Genomic DNA, 17,572 nt, shown 5'->3' with positions numbered 1-17,572 from the left:
CACTTGTAATCATAAATATACTTTATAAGTTTACAAGAGGAGCTCAGAACTATTAGTTGGTGTAGAAATCACTATCAGGAAAAAAACCCTCCTTAAAGTGTGTTTCAATATGTCTATCATTGCTCCATCTCGAGTTTATATAAAGTTATTTCAGATGATTTTAGCACTGGTTTCTAAATATAACTGTTTCTAAATTAATAGTAAGTATTCATATAAAAAGTATTTATCATAAATTTTTATAATATGAACTTCAACTTAGCTCATTTCTGAATCAAAAGCCATGATAGAATTAATTATACATTTTGGTGGGTGAGTGTGTACTACATACAGATATGAATGAATTAACGCAGAATGTAGGGGTTTTAGTGAGCTCATTGACTAAATTTGTAAAAACATAATAATGTATTTTCATCTCTTCTTTTCTTTGGTTTATTCATCTTTACACATCCAGGGGTGTGGGGGGTTGGAGGGAGGGGAATAAATATTGATAACGCAGAATGTAGGGGTTTTAGTGAGCCTATTGACTAAATTTGTAAAAACATAATAATGTATTTTCATCTCTTCTTTTCTTTGGTTTATTCATCTTTACACATCCAGGGGTGTGGGGGGTTGGAGGGAGGGGAATAAATATTGATAGTGATATTTGGGTAACTTTATTCTTTATTTGTATTGTATATTAGGATATATTATGATATTATTATATGCAGGAAAATGAAATTATTGAATGATATTTACGTTACCTGTATAGATAATAGTGTAATATGTGGAATATCTTTTGTTCTTTTATTTGTATGAGACTGTTTTTGATTAAAAACCAATAAAGAATTTAAAAAAAAAAAAGTTGCCTCACTGTGGCAGGGTCTTACGCATTTCACCAAGACGGCTTCTTCAGAGAACCCGCTTTCGATGATAAACATTAGCCATTACCTTGCGGCCATTTTTTAAAAACAAAATATGCCACATGAGCACTTGCTTCTTCCCATTTTCTAGCAGTAAGGGCCCATGCAATATTCCCGCACTAACCCGTTCACGTGTGATAATGTCGATGTGCTAACTGGTTAGTGCATGAGTGCCCAATCTCTGTCCCCCTTCCATGCCTCCTCAAAAATATGTTTTACTGTACACTTAGCTTGCACACATTTGGCAGTTAGCATAGGATATCTCAGCATGTCCCATGGTACACCATTTTAAGCTGCACATTAGTACTTAACACAGCTTAGTTCAAAAGTCCCTATGAGAACTGTTAGCTTGGCCGTACGCTAACAGCGCATGTTAATTCCCATGCTGAGGGCTTCCTCCATAACACACTTTAGTAAAAGGCCACCTACGTTTGGCCATTAGATGTCACCATTGAGCAATGTGAGCAGCCTCTGCAACCAGCCCAAGACACAAATACAGGTCTTGAACTGGGAAAGGGTGTGGTTTGTGTCCCCTCCACCACTGTGAAAATAGTTTGCAAACTTTTTACACTTGTTTTGCCTATGTTTGCCCGATTTTTAAGTTTGCCCTTGCATTTAACAGCAGAAGGTGGTAAATTAATTGTGAAAAGCATGGCACCATATCATATTTATTGCTGAACACTTACATTTCTTTCTGCTACAAATATAAATTGTTTTTCTGCAAAAAAAATGTTACAGCTTCTGTACATTATTTATAAAAGTGCAAAAGTAAGACTCTTTAAATATATATTTCTGTCCTTGCTTTCAATTGCTTAGCTCCATTATGACAGCGACGTCAGTCCTTTCTTATTGCCGTGCCAAGTCCACAAGTTGCCCGCAACGTCCGAAACAATGCAGGCTCCGCAGTGTGAACGTGGCACTTTTTAATTTGCTCCAACTGTTGAAACGATCTGCTGACAGCACATGGCAAAACATCATCAGATGTCGTTAGAGACTTGACTGGCACAGGAAGAGAAGCTGTCGTACAAAGAGTCACTAAAGGATTCCAAATGATCTACTACGGGCCTGTCGGAACAATTTAAACAAGCTTCTTCTGTCCTTCCATTTTCTCCTTTTTCCTCTTCAGCTGTGCTCGGCACATTTTCCCCCTTCTCTAACAAAATCATACTGTTCCTGTTGAATTTATTTAGAGACTCCAGGGAAATTTCGGCAAAACTACTCTGAGATTCTTCTTTTGTTTCACCAACTTGTTTGATTTTCTAAATATAAAGAGAAACAGAAATAAAATTGAAGGAAATGGTTTTTGGTTTTTTTTTAAATGTAATAATAGAACAATTCAGTGAGATTATTTTTATCACAAGGCGAGGAAAGAAAGAAACAAAGATGTGATATTTACAGTAGAACATCAAAGTGCCAAAGTGGGCATTTCATTTGTACATTCAAACGTGAAAATGGTATGGTCCTCTGGTGGCTTGTCTTCAGAACCCAATGTCAACAATAGAAAATAAACAGGCAACTAACATTTCCAATACCCTTCTGGGGAGAAACAAGTTTTGAATGTATCAGAGAGGGGGGTGGATGCATGAGATATAGTTGCGTGCACTGTCTTCACTATATGCAAATCTATCTGGTTCGAGGACCTCCAGGAGTGCAGTTTGATGTCCTTGTAGAAGATCATGTGAACAAAAGATGCTGAGACACTTATACTTGCTCATTTTTGATAGCATACTGCAAATTGTGGGAGTGTGTGGCGTAGGGGTTAGAGCTACAGCCTCAGCAACCTGAGGTTGTGGGTTCAAATCCCTTGCTGCTCCTTGTGACCCTGGGCAAGTCACTTAATCTCCTCATTGCCCCAGGTACACTAGATAGAGTTTGAGCCCATCGGGACAGATAGGGAAATATGATAAGTCCCTGAATGTAAACCACTTAGGATATAAGTGGTAAATAAATAATCACATTTTGTTTATATCCACTTGTTTTTAAGCTAAACCATTGTTATGTAGGGAAACTAGAATAAAATGAATGGAAAGACTTGAAATGAAATTAAGGTGGACAAATGAAAATTACTTAACAAGAAAGGCGTCATTTTGTTCCTGATCCTAAAACAACAATGATGGAACTTTAATCTGTTTTTCAGCAATATAAAGACCCGTAAACAATTTGAAATCTTTTTATTTTTTTAGTTTCCAAAATGGCATCTCATATGTCTTCATAATCTGTCTTAAAAAAAAAGATATAGGCACGAGTAAAGCATAATCAAATCATAGCTTTACAACTGAATTGCTGGGGAATGTAAATGGTCAAATATCTGTAGATCCACAGCGCACGGCATTTTTTTCATGCGCCACACAAAAACCCTTCAGGTTTGCTGTTTGAGAAATAGAGATTGTTGTTATTTAGCTCCTTTCCTACATCTGGAGTGACATTTTAGAAAGCGGAACCTAGGCTCATTCCAATTATTCCGAAAGCATCTGAAAACCTGGCTTTTCTCCAAAATGTAAAGCTACCTATTTAAAATGCAAAGCTAGCTATTCTCTTCATAACCTCAAATTTCTTATTATGTCCTTCCCTCATTTATTGAATTACCTGTAAACCGTGCCGAGCTCTATCTTTATGGAGATGATGCGGTATACAAACTTAAGATTTAGTTTAATTTAGTTTATTTTCTCTAAGGTTATCAAGACTCCTGAAGCAGGCCTTGTTGGCCAAAACATGTGCATGTCGAGTCATTTGGTTTTTGAATGAATAAAAGAGTTTTGTGAAATATTCAGAGTCCATCAGTCTTGTTTGGACATCTCCACTTCTTGCTTTGTGACGTTGAACTTGTGGAGGTGCTTCTCCAGTTGTATACTTTGACATTCTTGGTACCAGCAGCAACCCCCAAGCTGCTGTCATGCCAGCGTTGGCTCTTCCTCTGACATCACTTCCTAGGCAAAGGTCCAGGAAGTGACATCAGAAGAAGAGCCGACGCTGGCGTGACAGCAGGATGAGGGTTGCTGCTCACTCCAGGAACGTTACAGAGGTATGGGGGAAGAGAAATGGCACAAACATGAAGCAGTTTGGGGGGTGGGGAAGGGGTGGGGGGAGAAGAGAACGGGTGCCATTTCTCTCATCAAGTTGGCGCCCGGGGCAGACTGCCCCCGCCTCCTTACTACGCCACTGTTAAAAGGGCCCCTTTGTATCTTAAAAAAGTCAAACTACCCCCCTTAGGACTCTATATGGAAAATGACCCCTTTCCCTATCTATAGTACCATGAGACTACCACTAGGAGTCACCAGCACCATTTTGGATTCCGGCAGGAGAAACATGTACTACAGAGATTTAAGTGCCAATATTGTTCCAAAAAAGAAACTGTTCACCCAGACATATGAACTCAGCTGGTCTGTTGGTTGCTCTAAGGAAAATAAAAGTAAGTTTCTTTTTTAAAACCACTGGATGGTAGAACCTGTAGTGAACAGTGACCTTTTTAACTTATTGTACAAATGCAACGTGGTAAGGGAAATTTGAATGACAAATGGACTGCTAGAACTGTAGAGATGCTGATAATTCCTCTGGTGATATATATATCTGAGTGATTCATAATTACAAATTGGTTTGAAAAGACCTAACAGGCTTCTGAGTTTATTTACATAGCTTGAAATGTAAGAAGATAAACATACTCCTGCTGGCCTTAAACAGCAGACAAAACTTACTTTCTCTTTTTTGCTAAGTCAATAGAGGATCTGAAACATTCTGAAAATGCAAGTCATTAAAATATACTCTAATAAAGGTGACAAGTAGTGAGGCCAATGGTTTTAAGCCATTAAAATCAAGAGATGAATTCTGTCTTTGCGTGGATAATGAAAGCTGGCTTACAATTTCTAGAATATTGGCTCAAAATGTCAAAAAAATTGTTGGAAATAAACATATATGCAGCTCTGACTCATGGAGATAAGTGATCAAATGTCAACCTGATCAGCATACATATCAGTCTGGTTAGACTCTTTCAGAGATGGCTAAGGGCTCATTTTAAAAAATGAAAAATGTCTAAAATGTGGCATAAAGGGGCAGATGGATGATTTTCTTGCCAAACCCTTCCAATTCACTGATTTCAAAACCTGTTTTCTAGACGGATAACATAAGAACATAAGAATTATCATACTGGGACAAACCGAAGGTCCATAAAGCCCAATATCCTGTTTCCAACAGAGGCCAACCCAGGTCCCAAGTACTTGGCAGAAACCGAAAGAGTAGCAACATTCCAGAGCTGAGATTGTGATGTCATAATGCCTAAGAGCCAACCTCATCAGTGATGTCACAAAGGCTTGATTGTCCTATACTTGGCTAATATAAGAGCTGCCATACTGGGACAGACCGAAGGTCCACCAAGCCCACTATCCTGTTTCCAACAGCGGCTAACCCAGATCCCAAGTAGTAAAACAGATTTTTATGCTACTTATTCTAGAAATAAGCAGTGGATTTCCCCAAGCCATCTCAATAATGGCCTATGGACTTCTATTTTAGGAAATTAGCCACACCTTTTTTAAACCCTGCTAAGCTAACTGATTTCACCACATTCTCAGGCAATGGATTTCAGAGTTTAATTGCACACTGTGTGAAGAAATATTTTTTCCGGTTTGTTTTAAATCTACTACTTAGTAGCTTTATCACATGCCCCCTAGTCCTAGTATTATTCGAAAGAGCAAACAAGCGATTCACTCCATTCAGTATTTTATAGACCTCTATCATATTACCCATGAGTTGTCTCTTCTCCAAGCTGAACAAGCCCTAGCTGCTTTAGCCTTTCCTCATAGGGAAGTCGTCCCAAACCTTTTATCATTTTTGTCGCCCTTCTCTGTACCTCTAATTCCGCTATCAGTGACGATATTACGGCGACCAGAACTGCACACAGTATTCAAGTTGCAGCCGTACCATAGAGCGATATAAGGACTTTACAGCATTGGTTTTCCATTCCTTTCTTGATGATTTCTAACATTCTATTTGCTTTCTTAACCCCCGTCACACATTGAGCTGAGGATTTCAACGTATTCTCAACAATGATTCCTAGATCCTTTTCCTGGGAAGCGACTCCTAACATAGAACCCGGCATCACGTAGCTATAGTTATATAGTGTTTGTTCACAGTGTTAGAGGGCGTTTTAGGGGGCGTTAAGGGGTATGTTAGAGGTGAGGTGTGGGAGGGTCTAGGGCGGGCTTATATTACACTTCCCCCTCCGTATTCGCGAATTCCGTATCTACGGATTTGCTTATTTGTGGTTTTAAATGAAAAAAACCCCTTTCATTTTCCAGGCTATTTTAAGCCTTCCCTTAAGCCTTACCTGGTGGTCTAGCGGGTTTTCAGGGCAGGAGCGATCTTCCCATGCTCCTGCCCCATGCAGATCGCTCACAGGAAATGGCTGCCTTGAGCTCACATAGTCTCTCGAGCCATTTCCTGTGAGCGATCTGCACGGGGCAGGAGCGTGGGAAGATCGCTCCTGCCCTGAAAACCCACTAGACCACCAGGTAAGGCTTAAGTGGGGGCTCACAGGGCTAAAAATAGCCGGAACGAAGCGGGGGATAAGGGCAGAACCGGCCCGAATATTATTTGCGGTTTTTCCATATTCTCGGGCTGGCTCTGCCCCTAACCCCCCGCAAATTCGGAGGGGGAAGTGTATAGCTTGGACATGTTTCTGCCATAATCAAATATGGCACAATTTAGACGTCTGGCACTAGACCTGTTTTAATAACAAATAAGTGCCAAAAGGGGGCGAAACTGACTAGATGATCACAAGGCAGGTTCCTGGAGTCGCCTAGTGGGCAGTGTAGTCCACCACAGAGATGGGAACTTAGGCCCATATCACACTATATCTACTACATTTATGGTGGAACATATGAGCCCTACAAAACCCACCCAAATCCCTCTGCACCTACATATAGGAGACAACTGCAGGCAGAAAGGCTATTGGTGTGGTTGAGCCCAGTATTTATTTATTTTTAAAATTTATATACCGTTTTGTTCCAAAAGCGGTTTACAAATGGTTACATACATAAGATATTACACAATTCAAAACCAAGTTAGAGCAAGACAGACAGATTCAGTCCTTATATAGAATCAATTTCTCAAAGAAATGCATCGACATATAATTGTGTTGTCAGTATTTTCCTAAATGAGCTCCTATCTCTGCATTTTTGGATCTTACCAACCAGGCCATTCCTCAACTTAACCCCATGCACATGTAAAAGTCATGGCCTCCATCTCTACGTACTTAGGGTTAGCCTTCGTTTTCAGCAATGCTGAGCTTTCAGAGTGCAATGATCTTGGCGGATGATAGTCTGACATTAAGCCCTTAAAAATATTCAGGGATCGTACCATATATGAATTGGTGGCATATCATAATGTCCAATAGGATTTGGGTGAGTTTTGGAGGGCTCTAAGGGGGTTATGGTAAGATGTGTACCTGGGCCTTTTTTTGTGACATTCACTGCAGTGCCCCCTAGGTACCTCACTGTTCTGGTGGAAAGTCTGTGCGGCCAATCTAGCACAAATGCTGGCCCCTCCTACATCCCAGTGGCTTGTCTTGTGTTTTTCACTTGGATGCGTTTCGGGTTTTTTAAAAAATGGTTTAAAAAGGTAGACACACTAAGGACAAGCACATCTGAGAAATAGGCATTTTTTAAACAAAAATACATTTTTCTGTTTTGAAAATCGTCATGTTCACTACTGGATTTTTGTGCATGTTCTACAAAACGTCAAAACTCGGATTTGGATGTCATATCGAAAATACCCCTCCAAGCTTGTGGATGGATTTGCTGCAGATGGTGGCTTCTTAGTGAAAAATTAAATTCTTTGGAATACTAAAGCCCTCTTTTACTAAAGTGTGCTAGCCGATTAGCGTGTGCTAAACGCTAACGCGTGCATGTTAGTCTATGGACGCGTGTTTAAAAAAAAAATGGAGTGATGGCTTTGTATGAGGGGCCGCTGAAAAGTTCTCAGTCCAGCCAACAAAGTTGGGGGCAGTCTCCATCGATGGCTATACTCTTAATCCAGCAATTTTCCACTCTTTTTTGTTCCGTATTTTTCCGACGGAATGAAAAAAGTAGGAAATCAATGAACCAAGGGTATAGCCCTCGATAGAGACCACCCCAAGGTTGTTGATTGGGCTGAGAACTTTTCAACGCCCATAATAGTATCTGGAGGCTGATTGTTGCTTTTGTCCGGGTTTCGCCGCATCCGGACCTCAGCAACAATCATGACGTCAGCTGCGGAAGCCTAAAAGAATATATTTGGAGGTTGTTCAATTCCTGTTGTCCCAAAACATAAAAAAAGTTCCTTGCACACGTATATACTTGCATGAAAAAAATTGCACACTTACATCTAGGAAACCACAAGAGTTCAAATTAACTACTTGACCTCTAGAACAGTGTTCTTCAACCTTTTTACACCTATGGACTGGCGGGGGAAAAAAATTATTTTATGGACCGGCAAACTACTAGGACTGAAATTTTAAAACCCTGTTTCCGCCCTGTCTCTGCGAGCTCGATCCTCGCAAACCATCTGATCTCTTCCGCCTTGTCTCCGCGAGCTCGATCCTTGCAAACCATCTGATCCCATTCGCACAAGCCTCAGTTATGATTTTATATTGAATGTATTTTATTAAAGTATAAAAAGATACAATATTCTGTACAATTGTCATTTTATAAATACAAATACAGAGCAAGGATGAACAAAACCCCTGTCTCCCCTCCCTTTCACATATCAAGAAAACTGAATAAGCCAGATTATTACAGAAAGCCCTTATAACTGATCACACTACAAACAATAGGATTGCATAAGGAGCACAAAAAAGGTACATAGGGAGAATAATTTTTTCTAATCTAGTTCATGCATGCATTATCAAGATTACAATCTTATTTTTAAATATCTTTATAAAACGAGCCATCCAAGCGGTTTACAACGCAAACTTTAAAAATAAAAGGAAAAGAACTCCAATAAAACAGGAAAGGCAATAGAAATAATGTAGCTCATAAAATATGAAGTATCATCCACTACTGACCAGTGAAAGTTGAGCTGTCTCGGTCTATATTTCATTCGGTGTACAGACCATTTTAAGATCTTTCTCATTTCCCAAATTAACACTAAAAACGCGTGAACAGTAAATTACTACAGAAAAAAAATAGTGAGTTGCGACGCTCAGCACTGAGATTATTGGGGCTAAATTCCAAGACTCCGCTTCACGAACGCACTAACTGGAGCGTGCCGTCAATCAACACAGCATGTCCTGGAATACAGTACTTGGTTCCAGCTACCGACGTCCGATTGGTGGAGCCTGTAAGATGAGGCCCCGCCCATGGAGGGTCAGACAGCGTGTTGAGCTGGAGCTGGGGGTCTTCGGTTAATTGGACAGTTAGACAGCTTGTTTTTTTATTTTGTCATCTGTCATAGCCCGGATTTCACCAAGCTTTCATAATATTCAGTCACTGTTTCTGGGAAGTTCGAGGAACGTGATTCCTAACAGAGAAGGAGCAAAAGTCGGGCGGGATATCGAATCCCCCCCGCCAGTGCAGGAAATTGCAGCTGTTGATCTTGCCGGCCCTGTGCGGACCTGCAGGAATTTTCTGTGGTCCGGCGGTTGAAGAACAGTGATTTAGAACATTAAGGGCTCCTTTTACTAAGGTGCACTAGCGTTTTTAGCGCACACAGGATATTACCGAGCGCTATGCATCTAGAACTAATGCCAACTAATGTAGCATGTGCTATTCTGCGCATTAAAGCCCTAACGCAGCTTAGTAAAAGGAGCCCTAAGTGTCAGCTAAAAATGTAACATCCAGACTCTTCCTATAAAACATAACCTGAAATAATAAGCGAGGTCTTGTACTCCTTTCTAAACTATCAGCAGATTTCATCTATTTTCTGGACTATTTTCCAGACTGATTGACTGAAGGTAAAATAATCTTTAAAATAATGAATCTTTATTTTTTTTTCTTTTTTCTACTTGCACAAAAATTCCATGATTATTTTGTGGCCGCACATAGCGATCTTCTGAAATAAAGCCCTTTTAGAATCTCAGGAGAAATAATGAGATGTTCTCATCCTTTTCGCCTTTGAACGAAACAGCACAGAAAGAAAATGTTTGTAAATGTAGCTATTTTGTCTTCTTTTTATAAGCACCCTTTTGTAGAACATAATGATTTCACACACATATCCCCAGGTTCTATATGTGGCGACTATATGCACGAATTTGTCCGCTGTGAGCCAGTGACTCCATCTCCAAGGAAGGAAAGGGCTGAGGAAGAAGTTCCTAGCTGAGGAAGGGGGAGAGAAGTATTGCATTATCCCCCATCCTTGAAAGCAAGCCCCTTTCAAAACCAAATAAAAGAGCTCAGTGGGGATTGTTGCCCAAAGTCACTAAAGTGGGCAAACATAATAAAGTTTTTACCAGAGAGACTCTAGGACCCTGGAGAAACCAAGGAAAAGGCAGACCTAGGTCCATAGTCTGCTGCTGAGACAGACATGGGACGGTAGCATGGAATGCTGCTACTATTTGAGTTTTTGCAAGGTACATGTGACTTGGATTGGTCTCCGCAAAGACGGAATACTGGGTTAGATGGATCATTGGTCTGACCCAGTAAGGCTGTTCTTATGTTCTGTAGTAAAAGGGGTGAAGGAAATTCCTTACCTTTGAAGTATGACCAATCTCCTGAGGGTGAAGCTGAGCCATTCCTCTTTTGGGAGCAAAATGAAAGGCGACAGAATCCACCAGTAGCAGAGAAAGAACCCATGAAAGTGGGTGGGGGAATGGGCAGAGAAAGAAGAGAAAGCCATGGGAAAAATGCCCGAGAGAGGAGAAAGGCAGTGCTGGAAATTTATGAAAAAGCTGAACCTATGGAGATATGAGAGCCAGAGGAAGAAACAGGAAGTTGGAAGAAACAGGAAGTTGGGCCAGGCATCAACTTACATCCAACTTAACTGAGGAGCTAGTTCTGCCCGTTTCCCTGAAGTCCCGAAATTTAAACCTTGCCGGTATTATGGGCAAGAGGAAGGGAACGGCGAAGGCTCGAGTCCCAGCAGCCAGCTAGATACCACTGATGAGGTAAACCACTTTGGAGGATTTTCGGTCAGACCCATGGTGTTTGTTTCTTCTGCTCAAGGGTTATAAACTCGGGCAAGCAGTGGCAGTGGGAACAGGATTTTTCTGAGTCCTGAGAATCATATGGTGCCCTTACCACCTAGAAGGAATCTTCTGTAGGGAGAACAGCAATGAAAGGGTTCAGGGAAAATTCGGACCTATTCAATGCTTTCCGGGAACCTCTCTCCAATAGAATTCCCCATCCCCCCAGGAGGTATTATATCGAAGGTGTCCACTCTACAAGAACACGTGCCATCTAGAATTGTGAGTGGTGCATGGGGGGGGAATGTTCCTTCTGAAGATAGTGTAGTGGCGAGGATTGAGAAGCCAGCCGTTATAACTTTAGAAGTAATCTGGGAGGCTGTACAGAATCTAAATTCCTCTTTTTCGAGAACTGTGGACAAAATGGAAGGTAAATTAAAATATTATTCTGAAAAAATTGCTTCCTAGTCCCAAGACTCAGTTCAACAATTAGAGAAAGTATCATCTTTAGAGTAGAAGGTTGAGGAAGACAAAATCTTGGAGTGTTTTGGTGAAAGATAAGAACTTCATTCAAAGGAAGATTGAATATCTGGAAAAGCAGTTAAAGAGAAATAATTTACTTTTTTTTAAATTTTCCCAAGTCCCCTTTGATATCTTCAGTGGACTTAGTAAGAAGATATTTTAAAAAGGTTCTCAAAATTTCAGAAGAAGCTCTTCCCCTGATTGTAAAAGCTTAATATGTTTGTGGAAGAAAATCTGGGAGGACTGAGACCTCTGGAAGATCTGATCAGGTTGTAGATTTAACTGGCTTTCTTGAATCTTCTCTTGAAATAGTAACACAGAGACTGACTTTAATTGTAACATTTGCTTTGGATCACAATAATATTTTGCGTCAGTATTTCTGCAATATTAATCAGCAGTTTATGGGATCATATATTTGCATATTTCCTGATTTATCTTGTGATACAGAAGAGGCGGCAGGCATTCTTGGCCTATAGACCGAGGGTGACTGCTTTGGGAGCCAATTTTGTACTGAAGTTTCCTTGTATTTTTGTTATTTTTTTTTAAAGGTGTTTCTTACAATTTCTTTGACCCCAAACAGCTAATGGATTTTATTTTAGCTAAAGAACAAAATTGGCACACGGCACTCAATACCTTGCAAGTATTACACATATTGTTCTTCGACAATATGTGGATTTATTAATGGCCGCAGCCGTAAATGCCCTACTACAACATCATCAACAAACAGCAAATACCAAAACTTTCACCATGCACAATTTAGATGCCAATGTATATCATCATATTCATTCGTCTGAACATTTTATATATATACCATAGGCATATCATATTGCTGCATCTCAGTCCTTACACCCATCAACTAATCCGTGTCCTGCCCAGCAACTCTGGCTGGGGCACCGTTGTTCTCGTGGGAGAGCCATTCAAGCTGCCCCGCCTTCTCCCCATCCCATTCAAGGGGCCCTCCACCTGTCTGTTGTTGAAGTCATGTCACACGGCCTCCCCGCTGTCCAAGCCGGGAGACAAGCAAGCCTCTGAGTGCTTACCTCACTTGCTTCTGCAAGGCTATATGTCGCCACATCTGCTCCCATGGCGAGGGCCGAACTGCGGCCTCCGCTACAGTTCAGGTCGCCTCCCTCTGCTCACCCCGCCTCCCCATGCTTACGTACCTGACCTTGATTGGCTTCCCCTTCCTGGCCCTATTTCTCTCTACTCCGATCTCCCCCCCTCCCTTTGCCTTCCCCCCAGGCATCGGCCTTGGCCATTTTGTCGCCCCTGCCCCCTATATGGTGGGGCGCTTGTCCTGAACTTAAACTGTACAACTTTTCTAGAATAGGATAGCTACTGTTAGAAAGTGGGTTGAGGTAAATGAGTGGGCTGACAAGCTTCCAGATTTTTCTTTAAATTTCTTTATTGAATATTTTCATGTTTCTTGGATCCTATTACTTTTTTTTAAATTGTGGATTGTTTAGGATTCTATTTTCCTAATTTTGATTATTAACTGAGTTACCCCCCTTTTAATAAACTGTGATAGCAGTTATTAGCGCAAGGAGCATCGCTGAATGCGTCTCCCTGCGCTAATAACCGCTATTGCGGTTTAGTAAAAGGGGGGATTAGTTTTTTGGCTTTGGGAAGATTCTCAAATGTTGGCAGTAAAATCTGATAGGCTGCTGTTGCGGCCACTACTGTAACAATTTCAAAAAGGCAAGTCATTCTTTAAAAAACATGCATGCAAATGAGGTTGGCGGAGAGTCACAGAGGGCCGCTAAATTTGCATGTGCCGATCACTGGTGATAGCGATTGGCACATGTGCAGAATAAACGCACAAATAAAAAATAAAGACCCCCAAATCGAAGATCGGAGTGTGTTGTAATTGTTGTCGAATTGTTTTAACAGAGCCCAGTGAGAGACTGGAAGTACCTGGGGGACAGGTGTGTGACGGATAATGACCGCTCGGCCAATCACACGATCACAAAGCGCCATATATAGAATTTACCCCATAGTCCTTTCCACCTGGTCCTTTAGCTAGAAACAGGAGGCCAAACTGATCATTGCACATTACCATAGCTCCTGGTGATCACAAGTGATATCAAAACGAGCCACTTCAGTTTTGCACCACTACATTTTTGCACACGTGAGGCTCTTTATGGAGATATTAATAGACCAAATAAGAGTACGATCTCCTCAAAATGAGCCTGCAGTTAGAGAGCACTGCAAGAAAACATCGGGAAGAACACCGCTGAACGCTCTTTCTTGTGAAAGGTGGGCTACAGGGCAAAGCCTGTTTAGGATCTCTGGTGATTTACTCCTGTTTCAAATTTAAAACAGAGTAGTAAACTGTTTCAGAGTAACTCGTTATTTTGAGTCTGAACCGCTCAGCTTTGAATCTACTCGTACTATGAGCTGGAGCACAGCAAGTGAAATTCAGGCTTCTGAACTTCACTGTGCTATGGACATGATAGCTGCAGTGACCTGTCTGCTCTGTTCCTGTGATCAGAGACATCAGTAACGCTAGGTTTCTGCTGGAAACGACACGTTAGCTCTCACTGAGCAACAAGCAATGCCCACGAAAGGGTGAAGACCTCAAGAGAATGGCTCTGTCGACAGTAGGTCAGTCTTGAATATTAAAATTGCATCGGCTGATATTCTGATTAGTGTAATTATTGAAGATATCATGTAATCATATTTGACCTGTTGTAATTTTTGATTGGAAACGGCAAATGTTACTGAAATATTGGAATCTTCTGATTACTTTTAACTTCTTCTGCAACCTTGATAGTCACTCTGGGCCAGATTCTATAATGGCACCGTTGTTACTGGCTGCCGAAAAACTGGCCACCGATTGCATGTCAATCATGCAATAGCATAGGGGTTCTTTTATTAAAGCGCATTAACTGATTTACCAAGCACTAAATGCTAAGGTATCCATTATATTCTATAGGCGCCTTAGCATTTCGCGTGTGCTAAATCAGTTAGTGCACCTTAATAAAAGGACCCCGTAGTAACAGTAACATAGTAGATGACGGCAGATAAAGACCCGAATGGTCCATCCAGTCTGCCCAACCTTACCCTCTCTTTAAATTACTGATTTAATTTAAATTTTCCTTTTCTTGGCTATTTCTGGGCCAGAACCCAAAGCTCTGCCAGGTACTGTGCTTAGGTTCCATCTATTGAATTCTCCATCAAAGCTCGTTCCAGTCCATCTAAACCATCCCAGCTGTCGAAGCCCTCCCCAGCCCATCCTCAACCAAATGGCCATATACGAACACAGAGCCCAGTACTGGCCATTATTTTCTGATTCGAGATCCTCTGTGGTCATCCCACGCTTTTTTGAACTCTTTCACCGTTTTTCTCTCCAATGGCGCCATGTACCGGATCACAGATTCATGAAAGCAGGCGTCAGAAATGTAGGCCAGGGGGTTTAAAGGCCGACATTTCCTGCACTTACCTTTCACGTGAATTGGGATTACGGAGGTGCTTTATTACACTTAACGCTACTTTCAGCATTAGCCATGCCTACAGTGGCTTTATTTATTTATTTTTTTAATTTTATTTCTTATATACCGCTATACTGTGAGGTTCAAAGCGGTTTACAATGAAGATAGATTAAAGATACATTAAAATAAAATAAATAAAAATGGTACTTTGGATTTCCCTAGCTGTCCCGAAGGCTCACAATCTAGCTAAAGTACCTGAGAAAACAATAAATAAAAATAAAATAAATGAAATAAAATAAAATAAATTCCAATCAGACAATAGGATCTGATGTTAGAAGTTCATAAAGACGATATGCCAAGGAGAGAAAGCTGGTATGCTCCTTAAGCCCCAACGTATGCAGCCAAGCCAACACACAATATTTCAGCCATGAGGTTTCCCAGGAAGTAGTAATGAGTGCCAAAATACAGGCTAGTCATTTAGATCAGAGTCAATGCAATGCTAAAATGCAGGCTTTAGGCATCAGAAAGTGCCTTCTTGCAAACCACATTGAGGGATATGGGTAAACAAGGTCTTAGCAGGGAACCCCAGGATTGGCCTCCGCGTGTGCGGGTCGCTGGAAAGGAAGGACCTAGGGTCTGATCCGGCCACCTACATTTTTTTTAAAAAGACATAGTAACATAGTAACATAGTAACATAGTAGATGACGGCAGATAAAGACCCGAATGGTCCATCCAGTCTGCCCAACCTGATTCAATTTAAATTTTTTTTTTTTTTTTTTTCTTCTTAGCTATTTCTGGGCGAGAATCCAAAGCTCTACCCGGTACTGTGCCTGAGTTCCAACTGCCAAAATCTCCGTCAAGACCCACTCCAGCCCATCTACACCCTCCCAGCCATTGAAGCCCTCCCCAGCCCATCCTCCACCAAACGGCCATACACAGACACAGACCGTGCAAGTCTGCCCAGTAACTGGCCTAGTTCAATATTTAATATTATTTTCTGATTCTAAATCCTCTGTGTTCATCCCACGCTTCTTTGAACTCAGTCACAGTTTTACTCTCCACCAAGACAATTTTAATCATTAGCGTACTCTCATAGAGAGTCAGGGGAAGAGGTGAGTTTTTATTGCCTTCCTGACTGAAGTTCAGTAGACTTTCCAATGATCTTATGCGAGTAGGTAGTTTGTTCCAGAATCCAGCTTAAAAAAATATGTTGTACGATTGTTGCAGTTGTCTGGCTCTTGCCACAATGGCTGAAACGTGGGTTCTACTTACCCAGATGTGGTGAGACCTGGACAGCTGCAACTATCATAATGCCATCCACGGAAGCCTTAAGAGAACAAACATGCTGTATGTTTGAAATAATTTATAGGTTTGTTCTTTTTGTTTGTGAAGTATTTAGTCCTTTTCTTGCTAATTAATCCTACAGAGATCGCTACCGATTTGTGGATTTTAGTGGTCAACCAGTCAAAACATATGGAGTTAAAATAGAGATTACTAGAAAAAAAAAAACCCCTTTGCTCTTAAAACAGGAATGAGAGGACTCCTACAAAATTATTGTATACAACTCAAACACGCGCTACTTTTAATCACGCGCTACTTTTAATCACGTGCTACTTTTAATCACGTGCTAACCCCTGCGCTAGCTGAAAAACTACTGCCTGCTCAAGAGGAGGCGGTAGCGGCTAGTGCGGCCGGCGGTTTAGTGCACGCTATTACGTGCCTTCGTAAAAGGGGCCCTTAAAAATTGTTGAATCAAAAGATTTGAAAAAGTCAAAGCATATACAGTACCTCTAAGAGCTCATTTGCACATATAAGTGTACACCCTCTACCGCCTCCTGTCTGCTGAGTTAACAGCGTACAATAATGACCTCCGTTTTAATTGTAAGGCACAATCCCCCCTATTTCCCACCACAAAATAGCATGTTCTATTTTATTTATTAATACAAAGACAATGCAGACTAACATGTAAACTTTAGTGCAAAGAAGAGTGCAGTGCCATACTGTCCAGTGTGCAGTAATTCTCACATGATATAGCTGATGTAGCTTAGCATAGGCGCCAGAGTAGAGATTTCCTCACAGCCCTCTTCTGCTGCTGAAACACTGTTTTACCTCCGAGAATGACATTGAAAATAGCCCTCCCTGTGTGTAATGAAGAGCTCCTGCTATATCATCAAGGAATAAAATATTGCTTCCCATTTCAACCCCCTGTCTTAGCAGTCTGACATAATAACTGGGAAAGAGCCACAGAAAGAGCAGTGATGGCATGGGCAAGCTGGCAGACTGACTGGGCCTACGCCTTCAATTTCCTACATCTACTATGGGATTGATAGTCAAAAGATTTACGCAATTAAAGTTCTCTTTTAATTGCAAAAATGAAACCTGCTGAGCTATATGAATACAAATGTACTGTTGCACACAAATTTAGCTGAACAAAAAAAGGGGTCAGGTTGGGACATCCTGGGGTAGGTTTTAAAATGCAAACAATGTGATATTCAGTGCTCATCGGCTCTGTTGGTGTGACTATTCTGTGGCATGGTAAGGGGTGGTGGGGGCAGAGAGAGGATGCCACTATCTCTCCTCTCCTTCTGCGGCATGGAAGGGGGGTCTCTTGAATGTATTCTTCCCCATGTACT

At 41.1% G+C, this 17,572-nt stretch overlaps 1 protein-coding gene across 1 annotated transcript in view; it reads right to left on the bottom strand.

Moving 5' to 3' along the window:
• Positions 1 to 1,559: 1,559 nt before the first annotated feature.
• NCKAP5 (NCK associated protein 5) overlaps positions 1,560 to 17,572 on the bottom strand; it is a 1,115,675-nt gene continuing 1,099,662 nt past the window's right edge. The window contains 1 exon segment of the mRNA XM_033946444.1: positions 1,560 to 2,158. Coding sequence (XP_033802335.1) covers positions 1,877 to 2,158 — 282 coding nt within the window. The 3' untranslated portion in view covers positions 1,560 to 1,876.

Source organism: Geotrypetes seraphini, chromosome 5 (assembly GCF_902459505.1).
Source record: "Geotrypetes seraphini chromosome 5, aGeoSer1.1, whole genome shotgun sequence".
In the NCBI taxonomy this organism is placed as follows: domain Eukaryota; kingdom Metazoa; phylum Chordata; class Amphibia; order Gymnophiona; family Dermophiidae; genus Geotrypetes; species Geotrypetes seraphini.
The sequence above is the reverse complement of the archived record's forward strand: the minus strand, read 5'-3'. Positions and strand labels throughout refer to the sequence as shown.